This window comes from Canis lupus, chromosome 26 (genome assembly GCF_011100685.1).
Source record: "Canis lupus familiaris isolate Mischka breed German Shepherd chromosome 26, alternate assembly UU_Cfam_GSD_1.0, whole genome shotgun sequence".
NCBI lineage: Eukaryota > Metazoa > Chordata > Mammalia > Carnivora > Canidae > Canis > Canis lupus.
This window is the reverse complement of record NC_049247.1, coordinates 5609709-5634018: the sequence shown is the minus strand read 5'-3', so window position 1 is coordinate 5634018 and position 24310 is coordinate 5609709. Positions and strand designations below refer to the sequence as shown.

At 53.6% G+C, this 24310-nt stretch overlaps 1 protein-coding gene across 29 annotated transcripts in view; it reads right to left on the bottom strand.

Moving 5' to 3' along the window:
• Positions 1-24310, bottom strand: part of NCOR2 (nuclear receptor corepressor 2) — a 211459-nt gene that overhangs the window by 88382 nt on the left and 98767 nt on the right. For 26 of the 29 annotated variants that reach the window (XM_038574764.1, XM_038574765.1, XM_038574763.1 and 23 more), the window contains 5 exons: positions 21771-21823; positions 12128-12194; positions 5738-5910; positions 4704-4797; positions 1907-2085 (listed from right to left, as the gene is read on the bottom strand). In XM_038574764.1, coding sequence (XP_038430692.1) covers positions 1907-2085; positions 4704-4797; positions 5738-5910; positions 12128-12194; positions 21771-21823 — 566 coding nt within the window. The remainder of the gene's footprint in view (positions 1-1906; positions 2086-4703; positions 4798-5737; positions 5911-12127; positions 12195-21770; positions 21824-24310) is intronic. The other 3 variants (XM_038574770.1, XM_038574784.1, XM_038574790.1) reach the window with 1 other exon arrangement.

Sequence of the window (24310 nt, the reverse complement as noted above, 5' to 3'; positions counted from 1 at the left end):
GAGCCCAGCGAGCCCCTCCCTGGCTGCTCTGTTCTTCTGAAATAACAATGAACTCATTAGGTGAGAAGAGCAAACATGAACTCTTCAGAAAAGCTGGAACACAGAAAACACACCAGAAGCACCCTTATTTTTTTTTAAAAGAAAGTATAAATAAATAAAAATGTCAAACATATCATGGAGTATTTAGATCCCTAACACCACAGTAATTCTTAGCACTATACCGTCGCTTACCCTGGGGACTTGACTATGCACCAGAACGATCGCACTGGGGATCATGAGGACCAAGAAATGAGCCCCCAAGCAACTAGGTTTTCTGTCTCCAAGGAGTCAACCCCAAAAGCCCCTGGGACCCACTCCCCAAAGTGCTATTCCCTGAAAACTGCTCAGTCTGTGGCAGGCACTTGAGGCCTTGTTATACTACCCCTCTTTTTCTTACAGATGTTTTAGAATTTCCAGACTCATAAGCTTTTCTGAAAAACACAATTCTCCTGCCCAGACCCTCATCAACTGCTCCTACACTTTTGTGTCCCGGCGTCTGTGCAGCTAGAACACCACCCCCCCCACCATCCGTGTTGCCCATTACCCAGAATCATCCTCGTCCCTGAGGCCCAGCAGGCACTTTGGGGCCCCGACCCTGGCCTGGCCCACAGCGGTAGCTGGAGAATAGGAGTTTCGTCCCCTGGCCATGAGGCCTTCTCGGGAAGCAGAAGTGGAGGTCCAGCCGCTAAGCAGGCAGAGTCTGTTTCCAATGTACCCTGCTGGCCAAACTCTGCCGCCTCTGCCCAAGCTCTGAGGCCTCTGCCCAAGCCTCGCTTCCCGCCCTCCCACCTCTCCGGGGCCTGCGCCTGGCACCTGTGTGGGCCCCTGGATACAACTTCTGAGTCTGGTTGAGAAGACAGGGTTTTATCCATCCAGCAACTCCTCACTCATCTCCCCAAAACACTCCAGTCTTGTGGCTCTTTCCTTTTAGAAGCTCTGAGCCTCACCTCTTAGCACTCAACTCTTGCCTCTGCTTTCCCAATCTCCCCTGCCCCATGGCTCCATCTCCCTCCCCAACAAGCCTCTCCCCTGCTGCTGAGCCCTTGCCCTGATGATGAGGGAGCCTAAAGCCTGCCTCAACGTTTATAGGCTGTGTGGCCTTCATTTAGTGTCTTAACCTCTCTGAGTCTCTGTTTCCTCACCTGTGCAATTGGAATGGCCTAGCAATGCTATTATGAGGGATAGAGGGACAAACTCACAAAACCCAAAACACATGTGCACTGTGTCTGGGACAGAGGACATGCTCAACAATCACTCTCAGAGTAAAATGGAAACCAAAGAGCCATCAGCCAGCCACAAATCTCTGCCCTCTGGCCCAGCCTCCAAGATCCTCCAGCCTCGTTCTTCTGATATACATGGCCCCATTTCATATAAGGCTGCCCTCACACTTTGTACTAGGTTGAAGAGCATGCCCCAAATTTTACATCCACCCAGAGCCTCTAAATGTGACCTTATTTGGAAACAAGTTCTCTGAGGATGTGATTAGTTACAATGCAGTGACACTGGATTACAGTGGGACCTGTACCCAGTACAACTGGGGACAGAGAGACACACAGGAAAGACCATGGGATGGAGGCAGGAGGGAATGATGCAGCCAAGGAATGATGCCGGCTGCCGGGAGCCCACAGGGGCCAGGGGAGAGGTGCCAGGCAGATTCTCCCTTGGAGCCTCCAGAAGGACCCAGCCCTGCCCACACCTCTGGAGCAGTGAGGGAAAATTCCTGTTGCTGTAAGCCACCTGGCTTGTGGTCATTCATCACGGCAGCCCCAGGAATCCCATCCACGCCTGCCTTGACAGGAAGGGCTTCCCAGGACAAGAGAGGGCCAAGAGGGCCGTAGGGCCCACACCCCAGCAACGGGGGACTCACTTCTCCCGGAACGTCTCCTTCTCCTGCTCGCTCCACATGTTCATGACCTGGCGGTCTTTATACACCTTCATGGGGTCATCCATGAGCCCATTCATGTTGATGAACTTGATGCGCTGCTGGTCAGCATCGTACAACATCGGTGGGATCACAGCCAGCTGGCGCATCTGCTTCTCCAGGTTCTGGAGGGAGGAGGAGAAGGCAGAGGGCCGGGGTCAGAGGGCTCCAGAGGGCAGCCTGGGGAAGGGGCAGGGGCGGGCACTGGGGCCCCAGGCGAGAGTACAGACCTGCCCAGCAAGAGTGGGAAAGTGCCGAGCCAGACAGAAAGGGAAGGATGACTGGAAAATAGTAAGAGCCAAATGCCAGGGGGAGGGAGAATTTAAAGGCAGCCCCAGACAGGTTTATGGTGGATGGGGCTATAAATTAAATGCAAGGAGCAGCAGAGGCCTTATCTGCAGCGAGAGAGGGGCAATGCATCTTCCCTTTGGAAATGCAAGTGCCATAAAACATGACAGGAAAGATGTTCACCCAGCTGGGTGAAACTAGCTGGGGAGACAGGCCTGGCCATCCAGGCTCCGAGGGCACGCAGTGCAGAGAGAGGGGCCAGTGAGACCATGGACCCATTTCCTCCCTGCCACCCTCCCAGCCCTGGCACTTGCTCCTTCAAGCATGCCCACTTGGGATCTAGCCTGCCCGGCCCCATGCATGGTAGGAGTCGGGTGTTCACTCATAATGCATCGGGATGGCTATTAAGAGGCTCTGAGCCACCACTCAGCTGGGCTCATTTCCCCAAATCTCTGCAGCCAGCCCATTACCGGCGATTAATTACCCATCTGAGGAGGCAGACAAAGGCCCAGCATGGCCAAGGTCAGCTAGTTCAAAGGATCTGCGTTGCCTGCCCTCCCGCAGCCAACCTCTCCTTTGGCATTTGGGATTCCTAGCAGGAACACAGAGCCTTGAGCACCAGCTCCGGGAGGACCCCTGCCCCAGGAGGACCCCTGCCCCAGGAGGCCTGAGCCTCCCAGTACTTGGCACAGCCCTCTGGTACCAACACCTCTCCCATCATCCTTGGCACCCCGCATGAGCACTAATGGCACAGCACAGGTATGTCACAGGCAGAGCTGTCTCCAGGCAGGAACCCCTGCTGTGCCCACTCAGGGGTCTGTCTTCTGAGGTGTGCGCTGTGACTGCATCTCTCCTCCTGCCCCGCCCCCTCCTTCCTACCCTCCCAGGGAACCTCCAGTCAGTTGAAGTCTCAGCTCTAAATCCCTTTTTCCCACCACCCCACCCCAATGCCATCCCTTCAACATTCTCAGGAGGCCAGTGGCTATATTCTCATGTGGCCAGGACCCAGGGAAGTAGGCCTCTGGCATGGGGGCTGGGGACAGAGGACATGGTCGGCTGAGATGCTACTCACCCTTGGCCATCAGGCAGGAAACACTGGGAGAGGGCCACCCACCCCCCTCTTGCTTCCAAGGCAAACTGAACTCGTGTCCACACCCCTGTGGGATGTGCATGCAGCCATAGCATCGGCGTGACAGGAGCTGGAGCCAACCTGCAGGTATGATTGTGGCCAAGGGCTGAGTTCTGCTTTCTCTGGACCGAATGGCATTCAGAAAAGGGACATACCATGTGAAGTTTTAAAAAGAAGATCTCTTTTCATGGCCAGACTGTCTGAATCACCTGCATCAGAATCATGTGGGTAACTTGGTAAAAAATGCAGAGTCCTGGGCTCCACTCCAGATTAGCTACATCAGAACCTCTAGGGGCAGGGCCTGGAAAACTGAACAGGGCACCCCTTCCCTAGGACTCAACAGTCTGTCCAGTGTGAGAATCAGCAGCCTAGAGCAGTGCTGCGGCAATGCAGGTATTCACTGCCTGCCCTGTCCAGTGTGGCAGCCATGAACTACACGTGGGTGCTGAGCACGGAACATGTGCCTGGTATGCCACGGAACCAAAGTTTTAGTTTTCTATCACTTTAGTTAACTTTGACTTAAATGACCTTGGGTTGCTAGGGGCTGCTGCACTACCGGATCAGAGTCCCTGGGGAAGAAGGACGTGCTCCCTCCTTTCACAAGGCTCTCTCACGTCTACTGTGGGGTTGGGCACAAGCAGGTGGGGGGACTGGCACATTAGAATCTTGACCTGTAAGACTCAGGAGGGGCCAGGCTGGCACCAACACTTCCCTAGGCAAATGCCTCCTCTGCATACTGATCATCTCTGGGCCCCAAGACCATGGCCAGGGTCACCAAGGCTGAGCTCTGGTTGTCCAGGCATGCCCAGGGGGTCCAAGAGAACAAAGAGAGTGTGCTCGTGCTGGCAGGGCCGGGGTCCTACCAGAAGGCCGCCAGTGGGGTGTGCTGGGAACTATCACATCTGCCCCCAGTCTGGGTGCTGAGAGGCTGACCTAGAAAGCACAGTTCTCAGGCACCCCTACCTCTGGCTTCTGGTTGGGCTCAGCCAATGGGAGGTACTGCAAGACAGGAGATACAAGAGGCGGGGGTAATAATCCCCCAGCTTCCTCCCTACTGTGGCATCATGCTATGACCCGCCCTGGCCATGTCCTGCCAGATGGCTGTAGCATAGCAACACCCCTTTCTCCATTTGTCCTTTAGGCTTGGAGAAAGGTGATGGCCACCGCCCCCATGCCACAATACCCTGCACTGATTCTGCCCACACTTCAGGGACAAGCCCCTTGATTTCTACCATCAGGGTGAATTCTGCTTCCTGTCAGGAAGCTCCCAGGGATGGGGGATGGAAGGGAATGAAGTCAAGGCCAGAGTCAAGGCTGTGCTCTTACCTCCTGCTCTGAGAGGCCATCGATGATCTCAGACACCTCGTGCTCACTGCGGGCGGCCGACATGGAGAGCCCGCTGCCCCGCTGGCCCACCCTGCTGGAGACCAAAGGGACATACTCAAGACCGGCCCCTTGGCAGCCGGGACTCCAGCAGGCACCACAGCATAGACCAAGCCCAGAACTTCACCAGAGGCAGAGTGTAGGTGGGAAGGAGGGAGGTACAAAGGGACCAGGCCTCTCCTACCCACAGGGACCACCCCAGGCTGAGAAGTCCAGGGGAGGGCATGGAGCCCCAACCCTGACCCAGGAATGCCACAGGGACCCAGTCCCATCTTCTCTCCTAAGATGCCCCCGAAAGCCCAGCCCCACTGCTCCAGGATTTGTGCCTCAGTCTCCTCCCCTGTAACAGGGGGATAGAGTGGCCCCTGGCTCCCAGGGCTGGGAGGGGGCATTCAGTGAGATGTGGCCTGTGAGTGTCCAGGAAAGGATGGAAGCGGCATTATCAAAGCTCACTGCCCGTCACCCTATCTGTGGAACAACAGAAGCACAGCTACACATCACCAAGCACCCCTATTGGGCAATGAGCACTCCTATGCAGGATCTCACACTATCCTCATGACCCCCACATAAGCCCAGAGACCAGCATCCTGATCCAGCTTCCAAGTGAGGGGCAGGCAGTCCTCTTGCCTCTGATCTACACCCAGGATCTCAAACTCCACTCCCTTCAGGGGCCATACAGGCCACATAAATGAACAAGGCTGGCAGGTGCTAGCCCATGGCACATGAGAAGGGGACCTTGCTCCACCAAAACATGTTTGAGTTTCAAATAAGCACTAAAGCCAAGCAGGTGCTGCATGGCACATCCAAGAGCCTCATACAGTCCCTGGGCCACCAGTTTGAGACCCTGCTGGGCTGTTTCACAGCAGCCAGGGCTCTTCTGCTGACCCAGGTCCTTGAGGCATCTGGGAGGAATGGGCAAGGTGGGATGCGGGAGGAAGCAAGGAAGGAGGAGGGTCAGGCTCCAGCCCCTGGCTCACCTCTGCATGCGCTCCTGCAGCTCGCGCTGCTTGCGGATCTCAGGGAACTGCTTCTCGTAGTATTCGCGCACCTTGCTCTCCTTGGCGCGTCGCCGGGGGTTGTTCTCAATGCGCTCCACCTTCTTCTCCCAGGCTTCCATGAGCTGGTCATAGCGCTGGCAGAACTTTTGTTCCTGGGTGAGCACAGCATGGGGAGCACTGATCAGCGGTTCATCCTCCATCTGGACGCCAGCCCCACTCCCCTCTGTGCTCCCAGCCCGCTCTGCATGCACATGGGCACACACCATCACACAGGCAGACAGGAGCAAGCTGAGATGCAGACACACACGGCCACACACAGGAGACACACATGATCACACAGAGACCTGGGCAGACCTGGGCCCCAAGAAAACCCAGCTGCTGCTCCCAAGCAGCTCCTGGGAAGAAGCCTCTACCATCCCTCCCTAAGGGCCTGGCTGCCTCCTACCCTGGGAGATGGTCCACTGGCCTGGCCTCCTAGAAACGCCTCATCTGATGCAGCTGCCACCAGCTACACATGACTAAGTTCAAATCACATTAAGTAACATTTAATATTCAGACCCTGGTCCCTCGAAACACATTTCCCGTGCTCCATAGCTGCATGTGGGAAGGATTCTCATCTGGAGTGGGCAGCACACACAAAGGCCATTTCCATCATGAAAGGAAATGATGTTAACACAGGCTCTGGTGTGTCTGTCAGGTTCAGGGCGCCCCCTAGAAAGCATCCTCTTTCTGAAAAGTTCCTCATTCTCTGGCCTCAGGCTCAGCCATGATCCCAGGCCTAGGGAGTCTATGTGAAGTCCTGAGCAGCTCCCAGGAAGAAGCCTCTACCACTTCTCCTGGACAACGTAGTCCCTCTCTATGTCTATTCACAGTGCCACCTATTTTATGTCCTCACTAAAAGACCCCCAGCCAGCCAGGAACATAGCTGCCTGCCTTCCACATCTCCAAGGTGACCGAGACCTTGAGCAGGTGGGGAGCAATAAGCTGCCCATAAGACCCCAATCTCCCTGTCTCAAACAGCTGTGCTAGACAGATGGCATGGTCTGGGAGTCTCGCTTGAACGCCCTTTCAATGCTTCAGCATAATCAGAAAACCCCTCTTTCGTCCTTGTGATCAGACACCTCACCCCATCCTGCATTTCAACCTATGTAAGGCAACCTGTGACCTTGGTCCTCAGCAAACACAGCAGGGCATCCATACCCAAGGGGATGTCAAGCCAGCTTTGGCAGGGCATGAAACATGACCCCAGCTCCCAGGAGTCCCATACATATGTGGGCTGCTCCAAGAACCCGATAGAGATCAGGATGTGGTTCCAGTAGCAGACAACAGCCACAGTGTTCGTGGCTCTGCGGTGCAGACAGCACCCCACCGGGCATGGGGACTGGGGAGGGGAGGATACTGACAGCCCTGTCACCATCATAGCAGGGGACCCACCCCACCCCACTCCTGCCTGAGAGGCCGCAGTCTGATAAACAAGAGTGAGAAAACAGGTCAGATGGGGAGATGGGGAGAAACGGTCACCCAATCAGCATAGGAAAATCATACAGTTGCCAGAGAAGACACACACGGCCTGTGTCCACTGCACCGAGCTCCTGGGGACAGTGCCCTGCGAGAGGTGGCAGCCCTTCCCCGGGGAGCATGAATGCTCAGTGGGTTTTCCATGAGGTAGACCCACTGATCAGGGAAGGAAGGGAATCTCCACCTCATGCTCACACACACACTCACGCTCCAGATGCTGGGCCAGAGCTAAGCCAGTGTGAGGGGGTGCCAGCAGCAAATCTCTGCAGGGGACGAGGAGCAGGGCCACCATGCCCATGACCACAGTCTCTGTGTCTTATGAGGACATGTCACCCCCAACCTCTCGCTTTCTGGCAGCCGGAGTTCACCCTTGCCACCCCTGCCCTCACCTCTGCCACTGGCTAAACATTCCTTCCTGCAGACAGATTCACTCAAACCCACACAGGCTGCAACTACCATCCCTGGTGCCAGGGGACTCAGGGCCCAGGTACCCCAGCCCTGTGCCTGGCATCGCTCAGTGTAGGAGCAGAGGCCAGGATCCCAGCAGCAGCAGCCCACAGTTACTCTGATGGCATCCAGAGCACCTGCTCGCCCCTTGCTGCTGGTGTTTTTGGTGTCATACCCGAGTAGTCACTGCCACACCCAAGGTCATGAAGAGTCACTGCTGTGCTTCTCCCTAGGAATTTTATGGTTTCGGCTCTCACATTTAGGGCTTCAGTTGACTGAGTGTTTGCGTCAGTTCTGGGGGGTGGGGATCCAACTCTACTCTGCACGTGGATACCTCGTCATCCCCACAACACTTGCTGAAGAGACCATCCTTCTCACTGAATGGATTCAGCCTCTTGTGAAAAATCACCTAGCCACAGGTGTGAGGGCTTATTTTCAGGCTATTCCATGCTGTCCCACTGGTCTCGGGTCTGCCCTTATGCCAGAACCACACTGTCCTGGTTACTATAACTTTGTGATCCATTTTGAAATCAGATGCACATGGTTGTTCTTTTCCCATCCCATAGGGACTGCCTAGCCGCCTGCAGTTGACAGTTCTGAGTGCCCACTCTATGCCAGGCGGCACCCTGGGTACACTGCATGCAGCCTCTCACTCAGTGACCCAATGAATGGGTGTTAATATCCTCATCGAGCAGAGAAGGAAACTGAGGCCAAAAGTTAAATGATTTGCCCCACATGTCTAATAGCACCAAGATTTGAAACCTTCCTGCCTGCCCTGCCAGGTGTGATGCAGCTCTGCACTGAGGGAAGCAATGGGTGATGGGGCTCCCTGAACACAGGAGAAGGCAGTCCCAGGCCAAGCGCTGGGGGAAAGGAAGTTCGTGTCAGAGAAGGGCAGCTGCAGCTAGCTGGCCAGAGGGGCTGGCCTCTGTGGTCACCTCCTAACCCATAGGCTGCCTGCAGGGCTCAGCAGGACATGGTCACAGAAGCTCAAAATGTTCTGTGCATCAACTGTCCTGAGCACCAGGGCTCCCGGCCTCCCCCACAGCATGTTCATGAGGGATAAGGGTGACAGGCTGCGACTCTCCCCGGCCTCCAGCCTACCCAGTGCTCAGGCTGCAGAAGCAAGCCACGGCTGCTGGGGCAGGTCCAGGAAAAGCCCCAATGCTCAAAGGGAAGCCGGGAATACTCCTGAGAGGTGTGAAGGATGGAAGAGGGGTGAAGAAACCTTCAGCTGCCTCTTGATGTACATAAATTACAAGGTGGGTGGGGACAAGCCAAGGAAAGCAGAAAGGCAGACTATGCTGAAAATAAGCCAGTGCCCACTGTGGTGGGCTGAAGGGTGACCTCCCAGAATCTGGAGATTACTTGAGCTTGTTTGACAAAGCACTTGAGATGAGGTCATCCTGGATTAAGGTGAGCTCTGAACCATGTAATCAGGTGTCCATGTAAGAGACCAGGAGATGGCCCTGTGGATACAGAGGCTGAGACCAGAGGGACACAGGGACCCCCAGGGGCTGGGAGAAGCAGAAGGGATCCACCTCACAGCCTCTGGTGGGAACACAGTCTTGCTCACATCTTAACTTTGGAATTCTGGTCTCTGGAACCACCAGAGAATATATTTCTATTGTCTTCAGCAGCCTGGCTTATGGTCATGTTACAGCAGCCTCAGGAAACAGGTACACCCACCCTCCATGCTGGGCACACCTCCTGGCTTACCCATCCCACACAGCCACCATCGCTGTCAAAGCGCCCCCTTCACCAGGCACCACTCTAAATGCTCTTGCAGCAAGCACGTGCCTCCAGCCTCACTGCACCCCACCCCATTTTGAAGAAGAAGAAGAGGAAGAGTAAGGCTCGGGGTGGAGACTGCACTCCCCAGATCACACACGGCAGGCCATGGTGGGTGGGCTGAACCTGAGCCCCGATATTCTCAGCAGAGCCTTACCCCCACCCCTACCCCCCAGTCCGGCCTCCCAGGGCTGAGCTCAGCTCCCAGGGAAGGATAGGACAAGCTGAGGAGGTTTATGTCAATGTCCTTCTGGGGGCAAAGCCTTGGCTCTTTGCACAAGGCCGGAGTGCAGGCAGTGTGGGCAGCTGACCTGTGTGGTCCCTGGAACCTTTACGTCTAAAGGAGGTTGGTTCACAGTGGGGGCAGGGCATGCAGGTCTAAGGTCTGGGGGACCATCTGGACCATCTGGACCCTCCCCATCCTCGATGAAGACAATGCATCAGGGGCTTTGGGTTCATTACAGAACAACAAGAACAAGAATGCCCTGCCATTGCAGGATGGGCTCAGCCTGGCCTCAGAGCCACCCTGAATTTCAAATAAGACTACTTTCCCCTCCACCTCAAGGGACCCCCAAGCAACCACAGGGATCCTTCTAAAATGCACATCAAAATTTCTTCCTCCTGCCTAAAATGAACCCCACCCCAGACAGGGCAACAGTGGACAGAAATGTGGCTGAGGCTGGAAGATGGCAGGGAATGGCTATTGGTTCTTCAGTGCGGTGAGAACAGAACTTCCCATCCTCTCAGGAGATGGGTACAGAGGCGTTAGGGAGAGAGGCCCAGGTGCCTGCACCTACTCCCTACTTGTTAGACAAAAATATTCACACTCATGCACATGTGCACATACATGCACGTGCACACACAGCAAAGAAGCATTAGCCATGACCCCATGACTGACTCCACTCGGTGGGAATACAGGTGCTCACTGTATTTTGTCCAATTTCCTGTTTGAAATTCTCACAATAAAGACTTCATATTGTTTATCAAGAATCCACTTAGAAGAATAAATTAAGGGTCCCATTGCATTTAAAATAAAATCTGAATGGTTCATCCTGCTGAAGGCAATCTGGCTCCCATGTCATTCACATCAACTGCTGACCCCCAAGTCACACAGTGCACTACAGACTTGCCTGCTGCATTCTGTCCCATCCTACCCAAGCTGGCTCCAACCTCAGGGCCTTTGCACTTGCTGTGCCCTCTGCCTGATGCTCCAGATTTCCACACAGCTGGTCCTTCCTGTCATTCCCACTTCAGTACTGAGGCTACCACGCGGGACATGCAGGCTGTTCCCACTCCAGGCCTCCACACAGCACTTCTCACTGTGCCTCCTCTGCTCAGCCACTGTACCAGGCTTGTGGCAGGTCCTGGCTGTATATTTAACTCAATGAGTAAGATGAAACACCCACTTTCAAGAAACCCACCCATGCCACCTCTGGTCTCCATGTGGTCAATCTGGGGATCTGAGGAAACTGAGAAAGGAAAGGCGAGATGCCCACCACTTCTCACTCCATGGAACACTGGGGTCCAGAGGACCACCTGCCAGCTTCCCAGCCACCTGCCATCTGTTCCAGAAGCGTCTCCTCTCTTCTGGGACCCAACTGGGGTCTGGGGCCAGAACACGGTCAGTTTAGAAACTGGTTTAGAGGAATCATGCCCTCAAGTGGTCCAACTGGAGCTTTGGTGAGATGGTCTGAGAAAGGACAGCTCTTCCTCTGGCTCTAGAAGACTCAGATCTGCCGCAGGAATTCAGGTCCCACAGAGAAACCCATCTGTCAATGTGCTAACATAGAGAGTTGAAGAAAAACTGCACAGAAATGAAGGTAAAACGGGATCGAATGACTCCTGAACTCCACCCAAAGGACTCTTTCAGCCACAAATTCCTATACTGGGTAAGCTCATCTGAGCCAGCTCTTCCCTCACGGCGAAGAGTACTAATGAGTGACTTCCCCTCCATCGCAGGGCCCTAGTCCCCCCCACAGTGAATCAGTGATGTAAACAGCCCCCCCGAACCACAACTGCCTGTGTTCCCTCATGCACACTCTCTTCGCCTTGGGCCCCCGTCCCAGATGAGAGGCCAGAGCATGTGGCTGATGCAGGAGTCCCACCCCTGGCTGTAGTGATGTAGCCACTGCCCACCAGAGCAAGCAAGGGAGCCTCACTTCTTCTGAACACCCTCATTTTCCTGAGCCAGGAAAACCTCATCTCTAAGGGAGTGCCCTGCAGTCACCTCCACCAACACATGGCCTACCCCACCCCCAACTCTTCCAACAAACTTCTCTCTTCCTGCCTGGAAAGCCCACGGGTCCTCTGACAGCAGCCAATTTTCCAGGCCAACATACTGCTTTCTCCCCTTCCAGGCTGGAAAAGGAGCAGCAGAATTCCGGGCCCCAGGCCTCCTCGGGTAGCTGCGTCCCAAGCCCTGGCTTCATCAAAGCAGCTGCCACGCTTCCCATCTGCCCCGCTATCCCTGGCCTTTCTTCATAGCCTGAACATGCAGAGAGACAGCTGCAGGCCAGGAGGTTCCACGGGCACGGCCTCAAGTGCCTGGACTACCTGACTGTCCAGGAAGCCTGGCCCAGGGGAGCGACCAGGGAGACTCCAGCGGTGGCTTACCCATTGTTTCCGAGCGTGGTTCCTCCTCTTGAAGTACAAGATTAACTTTTTCCGCATCGCCTGGTTTCTAAGCAAGAGAAAAACAGCAAATGGGGCAGGTCAGTCATACAGGGTTTCACATATCTTATCCTTCACTGAGCTGTTTCCTGACAGCAAGCCCTAAGTTTGCCCCTTTACTGACCTAAAAGACAGCCCACGGCCCCACAAGGGAACCATGAAATGCCAATGTGCATCCTCTCCCTCCCAGCGAGCTCTCCCACATTTCAGACTGAGCACAATGTGCAGAAGAAGGGTTCCCAGAGGGTGGGGTGTTGAGGCTTCCTGCCCTCCTGGAGCTGCCATCCCCTGCCATGCACACCCAGGATCCCTTCTAGAAAACTAGCCACAGAGAAACATCCACAGGCTCAGACCAGGAACATGGGCCAGAGAGATCAAGACCCTGAGGTCTGTGGCCACAGAGACGAGTGTCTCCCAGTCTGCCTCCAACTAAGCAGCACATTCTGGCCTCTGGGGCACCCTTAGCCTGTGGCAGTCAATGTCACATAAGTAGGGCAGCATGGGCTACCCATGCTACAGCCCGTGAGGCAGGACCCCTTGGTAAGCCCCCTTCCCCTCAGCCCCTCTCCATGGCCTCCCCACACAAGTGAGTGCTACCAACACCTGGGTGGGCCTGGGTCGTCAGACAGGCCTTAGTAAGTAGCCTGGGGAGACCCAGACCTTGCTCACCGCGATCCAGGGATACAGCTATGACAGCTTCTCTGAGGAGGGGTACTCCAACTTCATCTTCTCAGTAGTGTCCAAACCCCACAAAGAGCTTACATGCCATTTCCCATCCAGCCTCTAGGAGGTTCCAGGAGCCACCCAAAACCCCAACCTCAGAAAAAAGACCAAGATGGTAGGAGTCCCCAGGCCCTGATGGGACAAAGCTCCCCCAACACATGCCTCACGGGGGGCTGAAGGGCTGGAAACAATCAGACACAGGCACCTCATACAGAGTCCCTCTCTGCCTCCAGGCCCCTGCAGCCAGAAGCCACCACTTCAGAAGGCCCCACTGTCAGGCCCAGCTGTCCTCAGGGTCTGTACCCACACTGGAGTCCCAGGCCAAACAAGTACTCTCCCCAACCCCCAGTGATCTCCAACAGAAGTCAGCATCCTCATTACCTGGTCTCAAGTCCAGGGATGCTAACAAGCCTACATGTCCCCTCTTAATTCGGAGGGATAGGCACAGTGAATGTGTGGGCAGCATCACCTCTCTGGAACTCCCCATGGACCCCAACAGGGTTCAGAGCCCTGTTTACTCTCCACCTCCTGAGAAAGAAATACCATGCCACTTCTAAGAGGGTCCTGGGAGGTGGAGGGGGACGGGTTACCCTGCCTCCCGGGGTCATTCTGGCCTCATGTTAGCCAGGGCCTTCCCACTGTCATCAGCCTCCCCTGTGCTGTCCCCAAAAGGGTGGGCACCAGGATCCTCAGTCACAAAGGCTGAAACCAGAACACTTCATTCTGTGACGAGGTGTTCCAGCAACCTTAGAGGGCCTCCAACCTCAATACCCTCATCTGAAAAACGAATTCAATAACATCATGTTTTCACATCCTCAGTCATTCAACAGATGTTTATGGAGTACCTACTATGTGCTGGCACTCTTCTAGGCACTTGGGACATAGCTTTGAGTAGTGTAAAGTCCCCAGCCCTCACGGAGGTGACACTCAGAGGGGTCACATGGACAGTAAGCAGGACAGTCCACATCATCATGGATTCAGAAACTCAAACATGGGAGTGGGGGTAGTGAGTAGGTGGGATGGGAGAATGTAGCTACTTTAGGTGCAGTGGTGAGAGGGCTGGGGGCTGAGATTTGGATCACCAGAAGCACCTAGCTGTGGAAAGATGTGGAGGGAAGGGCACCACAGGCAGAGGATTCTAAGTACAGAGGCCTGGGGTGGGAACAAGAAAGGCTATATGGTTGGAGAGAACTGGGGAGGGGCAAGGGACAGTGAGGCTGGCAGGGCTGGCTGTATGAGGTTTTGGTTTGGGCAGGGTGAAGGGCTTTTAAAAAGATGGGCAGCTGAGAAGGCCGAGAAGCAAGGACAGCCCAGGGCAGGGAGCCGGGGAGCACCAAGGTCTTGCTTCTTCACAGGATTCTCCACAACAAATAAGCCATTTCTCTCCAGAGCTGGGACAGGCATACACAAGAAGAGCCCAGAACATCTTTAAGTAAAGAAGTGCTAAAAAGAAGATGACAAAATTAAAAGATCAGAGGGACAAAGACCCAGCCTGAGCTTCGGACTGCTAAAGCTGGGAAAATATAAGCACCAAAATAAGTAACCCCAGCGCTGGATCCAAACCCAAAGAACAAAATAAATATCCATGAGTCCGCGTGCTGATATAAATAAAAAACTGAATAAATAAATAAGGAAGAAGGAGCAAATGTTTCTTACAGAATCCGCTTACAAGGAAGGCAGGAGATGGAAAGTCACCACTAGAACCACTAGAACACTTCAGCCCACCTGCCGCCGGAAGATCCACATGTGAATGGTACAACTGGCCACGCTTTAAGGAAAAACCAGAATTTGCATAGCTTCAAAGTCTCTTCTCCCAAATAGTTGCTAGTCATTGAGCAGTTTTCACTTACGGCCACAAATCCTATGATGCTCCTCCTGCAGGAGGTGGAAGGGAGCCCTCCACCCCATGATGGCAGCCTGGATCCTTACTTGCTTCTAAAGCACTGAACACAGGAGAGCAAGATAGCCATGCACGGAGGTGATGGCACCTCTGACGAGTCCTGATGGGAAGGGTGGCTCCTCACCTCTGTGGGGCTCTCCCCCCAAATCTATGCCCTGCCCCTTCATGAGAAAGCACCAGGCAAACCCAAATCAAGAGACATTCTGCCCAAGCCCTGAAAACAGCTCTTCAAAAGGGTCAGGAAAGTCAGGGGAAGATGGAAAAACTGTCACCTGTGGACCAAGGAGACACAAGGACAGAGTGCAAAGTAGGAATCTGCAATCAGATCCCGGACCGGAAAAATCCAAAGAAAGTCTCTGGGTTGGCACTGAGCACTGTTCCACCGCCACATTATCAGTTCTGACGAATGCAGCCTCACTTAACAGAAGATGTTCATATTAGGGGATGCTGGCCAGAAGGTATATGGGAAATTCTTTATACTATCTTTGCCACTCTTCTGTAAATCTAGCTTTTTATTTTTAATATTTTATTTATTTATTTAGAGAGAAAGAGGGAGCAGCAGAGGGAGAGGGAGAGAATCTCAAGCAGACTTGCCGGGGAGTATGGAGCCAGACATGGGGGCTCAATCTCATGACCCTGCAACCATGACCTGAGCAGAAATCAAGAGTTAGATGCTTAACCGACTGAGGCACCCAGGAGCCCCTAAATCTAGCTATTTTAAAATAGATGCTTAAAAAGAAACCAAACAGGGTCATGATCTATGTTGAAATGCCATAGTACGACCAAATACAATTTACTGTAGACCTTGCAGGGGGCATGGTGTATGTTACAAGTTGAAATGGGTCTCTCCACACTCAGTGACATTGGGAGTCCCAACCCCCTGTACCTCAGAATTCGACCTGATCTGGAAACCGGGTCTTTACAGAGGTCATCAAGTTAGCATGCAGTCAGGAGGGTGACCCTCATCCCTTATGAATGGCGTCCTTATAAAAAGGCGAAGTGTGGACTTGGAGGAGGACACACATAAAGGCAGGATGACATGAGAAGACAGAGAGGAGATAGTGGAGTGTCTATAAGCCAAGGGATGCTCAGGGAGCCAGCAAACTCCAGAAGCTGGGAAAGGCATGGAAGGCTCCCCAGGAGAGACCAGGGTCCCATCACCGCTTCATCCCCAACTGCTGGCTTCCAGAGCTGGGAAAGAATAAGCTGCTGTGGTTTCCAGCTGCTCGGTTTGGGGTAACTTGACCCAGCTGCCTGAGGAAGCAGATGCAGCCAAGGCCAGTCTTCAACCAGCTGCGGTGCCCTGGCTGCACCCTGGGAGGGACTCAGTGAGTACAAAGTCTCACGGGGCAGAGGTAACTCCTGTAGCTACCTCTGTTCCCCACAGCTACTGCAGGGCAGTTCTCCCCAGTGGATCCGAATTTCCTTCCAAAGCAAGCACTGTGCCTGGCACCCAGAGGCATCCACTTACTGCCAAAGAGGACAAATGTCAAGTCCACAGGTTGCAAATGGGCACAGTCCACCAAGCAGAGCCAGTCCATGAAAGCATTGTTTGGACTGCCATGCTTTCTAAAAAATCTGAATTCGTTGCCAGTATTGAAAACCAGAAGCTGTTGTGTAAAAAGCTGAACTTAAAGCTTCTTTTATAAGACCAGGCAGTCTGCTACACCCCCTCATGGCCACAGGCTGGGGACTGAGGCTTGACCACCCCTTTACAAGGATGATGAGCTCACCATTCACCACAGTCCCTGCCACTCCCTACTGCCTCCCACCAGCCCTCCCCACTCTACCTTTCCCTCTCAGCCCCATGGGCATGCCTCTGGTCGCAATCCCCTAGACATCTGGCTTAGGGTGTCCACTAGTTCAACATTCTTCTGGCAAACGTTTTTGGAGTGTTTATTTTGTCCCAAGGAATGTTTTGGTATTGGAGATGCAAATAGCTTCCTACAGACAAATCTTTTCTGCTATGATTTTTTTCTGGCAAAAATAGGCAACATAGTCATAAGAGGGCTCTAGAAAGGCTGACAAACCAGCAACATGATGAGTTTGCCAGTGGAGGCATTTACAGGGATGCAAAGGATAGCTATCATTTCCTGGAGAAGTCAGAGTTTATAAAAGCACAATCTGTAAGGAAACATAGGCCTCGTCAACTGCTGCTGGGCCCAGAAGGAGATACAAAACCTAGAAGGGAGCAATAAGGGGCTGGAAACTCTGGAAGTTTGAGGAGAGTCTGGCCAGGCCTGGAACCACAGGGTTATAAAATAGGAAAGCTTAGGGCAATCAGGGAGGCTTCCTGGAAGAAGAGAGGTTTGCACTGAGGCTTGGGAGAAGCAGACCAATAGAAAATGGGAAAATGACAGCATTGAGTTCTAGGGGAGTGAGGGTGATGATGGATTTAGAGGGGGTGAGGAGGGGCATTCAGGGAGAGCCAGACCCCCAGCTGCTGGCTCCAGAGGAAGCCTGCCTGAGCAGGGCTCTGAACACCTTGAGAAGAATCCATCTGAGGGAGTAACTGATGGTCTGAAACCTACATACGGACAAGCAAGGTGACTTGCCCAAGGCCACCGGACTAGCAAGGGGCAGAGGCCAGACCGGAGACCCAGGAGAGGTAATAGGGTGGGTGTGCAGACCTGGTTGGTCTAGGAATTTGGCTCTATGACCCTAGTGAAGTTACTTAACATTTCTGAACCTCCAGAGCAAGACCACAAAAACCTGTTGTCCCAGGTGCCCTTTCCACCTGCACAGCTCTAGGGCTGCCGGCTCCAATCAGCCAACCCCCAAGTGAGGCAGGAGGAGGGATGAAATGGGGCATCAAGACAAGAAAAACGGGGAAGAGAACACCGGGAACCCGCAGGCCTCCAGGCCCCAGGGAGGCGAGAGGAACAAGGCCAGTGCCTGGGTTCTACCACCAGAGGAGGGCGTAGCAGGGAAAGGCACAGCACACAGCAGAGCACACATATCAGTAACTGTCCCCCAGGCACCAACCTCAGACCCCTTTGGAGAATCGCAGGGGTCCTCTGAGAAGGCACTGAGCTCCCTGAACAGCAATCCTGGCAGGTCCTGCAGTGGCGTGCCCAATTAGTTCTCCCCGGGGCTGCCCTGGCCTCTTCTCTTGCTTCCCAGAGCCTGAGAAGGGCCGATCATCCACGGCAGACACCCCCACACCACCCCATGACGCAGGTGGCAGAGGGAGCGCAGCAGAGGTGGGCACAGGTGACTTGGACACGTCTGAAATTGCCAGCGCGGCAGGAAGTCAAGCGTGAAATTAACTTTAACTGTGCAGCCCCAGCGCGCACACACACAGGGAAATTAAAGTGACAGAGCAAGGTCCTTGGGGAAGGGGTAACCTCCCACCTGGCCCAATGACAGCAGCGGGGGCAGGGAGATGGAATGGGCTCTCACTGTCCTTATCAAGCTGTCACCAGGTCACAGAATGTCAGACCCATCCACTCCTGCATCCCCAGGGCCCAGAACAGTGCCGAGCACACAGTGAGCGCTCAATAAATACTGGCTGGATGAACAAAGGACAGGAATACATGGATAAAACAGCAAGAAGAAGAAAGATCACAAGATGATCCCACGTGCCTGACACTGAGCTCAGCACCTCAGGGACAGTAACTCACTGAATCCTCAGCAACCCTAGGAGGCAGGAGCTACTCTTATTCCTACCTCACAGATGGGGAAACCGAGGCACTGAGAGTCAGTGGCTAGCCAGATGCTCATGGCCCTCAACCGGCCCTTGGGTTTCATCAGCGTCATCTCAGATTTCACTGTACTCACATCTGTCCAGGCCCCTGACCTCTGCAGCCACGAGACTTCTCTGTCCCTGCCCCTCCACACCACACCCCTGGCAGCTCCCACAGCACCCGGGCCTGCCACTGCTTGCCTGGATGGCCATGGCTATCTCCACCAAGGCCTCCCGACAACCAGTCCTTTCTCTCCAGAGCCACCAGAGTGAGCTTTAAAAGTAAAAACCCAATACACCACTTCCCAGCATAAATATCATCTCTGGCCTCCCTTCACACATAAATAATATGACCTGAACTCCTCATCAGTCCTGGGTGATCTGCCTGGCACCGTCTTTCCCTCACCTACCCCACAGGCCACACTGGCCTTCTCTGGGATCTCACCAGCTCAGTCCAGTGCCAAGGTCTTTGCACTGCTTGTTCCACTTGCCAGGGAGGTCACATGGCCAGCTGCCACTCAGCCCCCAAGTGTCCCCTTTGTTGTCAGGTCCAACCCTGATCCTCTGGCTAAAGCCACCTACCTACCATATCTGCCATCTGCATAGCATTCTTTTTTTTTTTTTTTTTTTTTCTGAGAAAGAGGGAAAGAGATAGGGGCAGAGGAAGAGAGAGAATCTTAAGCAGGCATACCCAGCATGAAGCCCAAAGTGGGGCTCGATCTCATGACCCCAAGATCATGCATGACCTGAGCCGAAATGAAGAGTTGGATGCTTAACCGACTAAGCCACCCAGGCCCCCCTTGCATAGCATTCTTTAAAGTGAATGCGCTAATTTGCTGATGATCACATTCAAATTAAAAATACAGAGATCATTAGGATTTTTGTGGAAAACTGGGAACAAAATCAAAATTCTAACAATAAATCGGTTCAAATAATTTGCTTACAGATATATTCTTCTAACATAAAATTCACCACTTATGTAAGATATCTTAAAATTATTCATCTCTATATTTTAAACTGAAACATGTCCATCTGTGATTTGGGTTTGGAACACATGTCACCAGGCAGTCACCTACTTAGCCAGAACGTACTCCAGGAGACCAGAACTGTTCTCTGATGAGGACTGGGGAGTGCAAAAATAGGGCACTGGCTTCAGCAAGTTTATAGCTTTCTTCTGCTTAACCAGAGACGTGGCAACACCTTATCTGCTAAAATATTACTATGGATACCTTTTTTCTTTCTTGTTTGGATTTTATGGTGGTTTTTATAAACAGAAATCATCCATGTTATTCTGCTTCAAATATTACTCATTTCTTAGCGAACAATTCGTGTAAGATTTCAGTATGATGACATTACTACAAAAACTATTATGTCAAAAGGGAAAACACAACTAGATGTATCAAAACATAAAGAGCTTAAGATGGTTATGTGAGCACAGTACTTTTCGTCTGCAGGTATCTTATTTGTTTAACTCACTTTTTGTCTCCACTGCTAGATAAAGCTTGAGGAAAGCATAGACCTTTGTTCTGTTCAGAGCTGAATCCCCAGGTCCTAGAAGAGGGCCTGGCACACAGTAGGTGTTCTACAAATGTGTGCTAAGCGAATGAATGAATGAATGAATGAATGAATGAATGAGTGCTTCCAGCAGCCCTGCTCAGATGAAAACACCCACCGCGGAGCCCCAAACCAGCTGTCATAGCCCTAAAAGTCCCTCTGCCCTTACGTACCCTCATCTAAGGCCCCCCTCACCCCTAGCAGTGGCCCCAGGGAAGGCAGATCGCAAGGAGTCTAGAAGGGATTCAGGTGGCCTGTGGAGTCTAGGAGGGCTGGGTACCCGGGCTGCGAATACATCCACAAGGCCACACAAAATCACAGGCCATATCAGACACAGAAATCCTAGCACTGTATCAGTGCCTCCTGAGCAGGCCACTCTGCAGCCCCTGCCAGCCATGGGCTGAGGGGGACCTGCCAGTGGTACAGGTGAGGCATCCTCAGCAGGTGTTCCTGAGCCCAAATGGACCAACGACCTCACTGGCAACAAGAGGTTTTCCAGGCTGCTCCATCAGTCACTGGGAGCTGCTAGGGGGCGCCCATTTTGGTCACCAGAGCTTGGTCCAGTCATAAGAGTCCAGCAGCCACGAAAGAAGAGACTTCTCTGTCAACTAGACCAACACCAGTAAATATTTAAAAACTATTGGGAAGTTTGCATGCCTCCAGGGATGGGGAGCTCACTATCGCAATGAACACCTTGGACAGTCAGACCAGGCTGGACTGCCCACTGGACAAGCTAAGTACTATGCTCTGAGGTCACAAAAACGCCTGCACCCTCCCACAATGATGAACCCTGAACAATTCAAACACATCAAACACATAGAGTCTACCTCCAACCTAACACCTTGAGTGCCCACAACCACATGTTCCTCAAGGGCCAAGGTCTCAGCCCCTTTTACCTTTTGGGCTCCCTGGATAACAATATTCTCTCTTCAGCCAACAAGGCTATGCTCCCATTAACGCATCCCCCACCCCCCAAAGCCTACCTTCTTCCCGCAGCCACATCTGCAGTGCTTTACTCCCAGCTTGAAGACATGAAGCCACCAGCCTCCAACGCAATTCTGTTGCCCCATTATGCCAGCTCAGCACACACCAACTACACATGGCACTTAATTGATATTTCTTCACTCCTAGCATCCATCCAGCAAAAGGCCCCATCATTGGGGTATTCCGTATTGGCCACCTCAAACCTCCGGGTCTGGATTAGTGCTCACAGCTGCTCCATACTGAGCCATATGCCACAGAAAGACCCCCTGAGCAGACTGTAGAGCATTCCCAAATATGCTTATTACATCAGAGCCCAAACCACAGGGCCCCACTTGTCCCAGGGCCACCCCACCCAATCATCTTGAGCTCACTTTCCACCAAGAACAGCTTCTACCTGTTCAAGTGGGATGAGGCTTTGCAGCCCTCCATCTCTGTGTCTCCAGGGCTGTGCATGCAGCATCCTCGCCTGCCCTCCCCAGCTGAAGGTCTGTGTCCCCCAAGTTTCATGGGGCCACTCCTCTTCCCCTCCCTGCCCCAGGCCTCCTCTGACCATGATCTCAGCACTACCCAGTCCAGAATTCCTGCCCAAACTGCCCCTTCCTGGCCCTTCCTCTGGCACCTGGCCCTGCCTGGGAGACCTTTTGGGAACTGAGAACCCACCTCCCACCCCAGATCTCTGAGGCCAAACAGCCTGTCCCCACGCCCACCATGCGTCTGCACGGCTGCCCACGAGTACTTACATTTTGATGTTCTCATGATACTGCCTGGTATCAGAGGGCTGGTTGTACAATGGCTGCAGAGGAAGAGAGAGGAAAGCACTTCAGAGCCAAGCCGGGTGCCACACTGCAGTCCTGGGCAACCTTGGCCCCAGTGCCCCAGGCCCTGGCTCCAGGGAGCTGTGCACTGGGGTGGGGAGCAGCCGCCGGCAGGCATGAAACAGGACACAGGGACCCAGCCTGCAGCCCCAGCCGGGAACGGGCTGTAACCCTGTGGGCGCAGCTGTGGGTGCCATGATGCCCCACCACGGCTGCCACAGCTCCTCTGCAGGACACTGGGGAGTGCTGCCCTGAGCGTCCAAGGTGTCTGAGTGCCGACACGGAAAGCTGCTCAACTTCTCAGCATCCAAACCATGCTAAGACACCATGCTGCCCCACTGCCTGGCAGAGGAATAGGGCCAGATGCTGCCAGAGCCCATGAGAGTGAGGGAAGGATAGGAAGGGCTCATGACAGCCGGGGACCCAGAGTTGGGTACACATGCTCTGCAGAGCAGCAAGGCAACAACTGTCAAGGAAGGAAGATGTGTATGCCCTACAGCCCCCTCCCCTCCTGCAGATGTCCAAGAATGTTTGAGTATTGTATCCCGCCAGGGGAGGACACCGCCACGCCCAGATGGCACAGTTCATAACGATGATACATCAGAAGCAAGCTAAATGTACCCCCCGGAAGAAAGGAGTGGGACAGGAGGGCGTATGGGCAGCAGAATCGCACACAGAGGGCAGGAGGGCCCTGGACCCACATATGGCATCAAGTGTGTGTGACAGGAGGCAGCAGCAGCTGCAAAAGGCTACGTGCAGAGCCAGCCACCGTGTGTCTCCCCTCTCATGGGCATGGCCTGGGTCTATAGCCTGGCTCTGCCACTCTCCAGCCATGTGTCTCTGGGTGAGTCACATAAGCCACCTCTGCCCCAGGTGCTCATCTGTAGATGGAGTTAAACTCAGAGTCCTTGTGAAGATCAAATGTGGTGGCACACATGCAGCTCTCAGCCCAGTTCCTGGTGAAGGAAATGCCCAAGACTGTCCATGTCATTACTGTCACCATCAGGGTGCAATGATGTATTAATGACCCCAATTTTTCCTGCCTCCCGTAACCAGCCACACCCTTGCTCTGGCCAATGAAACGCTTGCAAACTTAATGAAAGCAGAGGCTTGAAAATGCACGTTTGCATTTCTGCTTCCTCTCTTGTTCTTCTGCTCCTGGTCAGAGAACACACCAGGCCTGGCCTGCTGGAAGCAGAGAGACGACACAGGGTACAGGAGTGCCATCCCAGCCAAGGCTAAGCTGGGGCGACCAGCCGACTGTCCAGCTGAGAACATAATCAACAGAAATGCTCAGCTGACTTCTACACTCATGGAAGACAGGAAACGGTGCATATTTCAAGCCACTAAATCTGAGGCTAGTTTGTTACACAGCAGCAGCTGATACAATTATTGTCCCCATTTTAGGAAGGAGAAAATCAAGTCCCTGAGAGGTTAAAATGTGTGTCCACACCTGGGAAGAAATGAGCTACAACTGGAATCCTGTCTCAACTTTGGCACTGGAGACAGGGGTCTGCTGTCCCTGCCTGTGCCCTCTCTGGTTGTCTTCCTCCGTGTGTGTGCCTGTGTGTGTACATGACCCTCTCCCCTGCCATTCCCTCCTCCTCACACTCACACACACAGCAGGAGTCTCCTAGGGCAGCCATATGGATGATCACGGTAGATGAACCAGGTACAGAGTGTGAGGGGTCAAGCAGGACAGGTGCAGCCTCAGGACAGGGCCCCGGGGCAAATGAAAAGGGCACATAAGTCTCTGCCCTAGAACTTCTCCCCAGGAATGGAGCCGGCTACACCTCCTAACACCCCCAAATGTCTTGAGAATCCCAGTCGATGGAGACCACCCACAAGCAGCACAGCCACAGGGCCCCACCTGCTCTGTTCCCCAGGAACAGGCCACTTGTCCTCCACGGAAGAGCAGGGTCCTCAAAGAGGGCCCTCCACTGCCTTGGGCACTCACAGACCTATGGATGAGGCACTGCAGGCAGCCCTGGCTGAGGACAATGTCACTCCCTCCCCATGTCCCTCAGATTCCCTCCATGACAACTGACCCCTGGCTCTGAGCTCAACTATGCCCCCCAGGGACAGAGATGTCACCCCATGGCTGGTACAGGCCGTCTCCCCCCACATTGGGTCGGCTGCCCTTCCTAGGTGCTCAGCCAGAAGCGGGGAGGTTTGAAGTTCACTCTGGGTTTGAACAGGAGGGCAACTATAGAGCTCACAGTAAGACTCATGAAGTTTCTCAACTAGAAGGAGGCAAGGCATTACCAATGAAGGCCAACAGCACTCACCTCAGAGCAGCAAGGGGCCCTACAAAGATCCTCAGGCCAAATTTTCAAGCACTAAACATGCATGTTTAACCCTGACTGATGCTGCATTAGGTCCTTTGAGTTTCTGCACACCCATAAAATACAGGCCAGTGGGGAGAGGGCTTGACCCAAAGGTTCAGTTTCCAGGAACAAACAGAT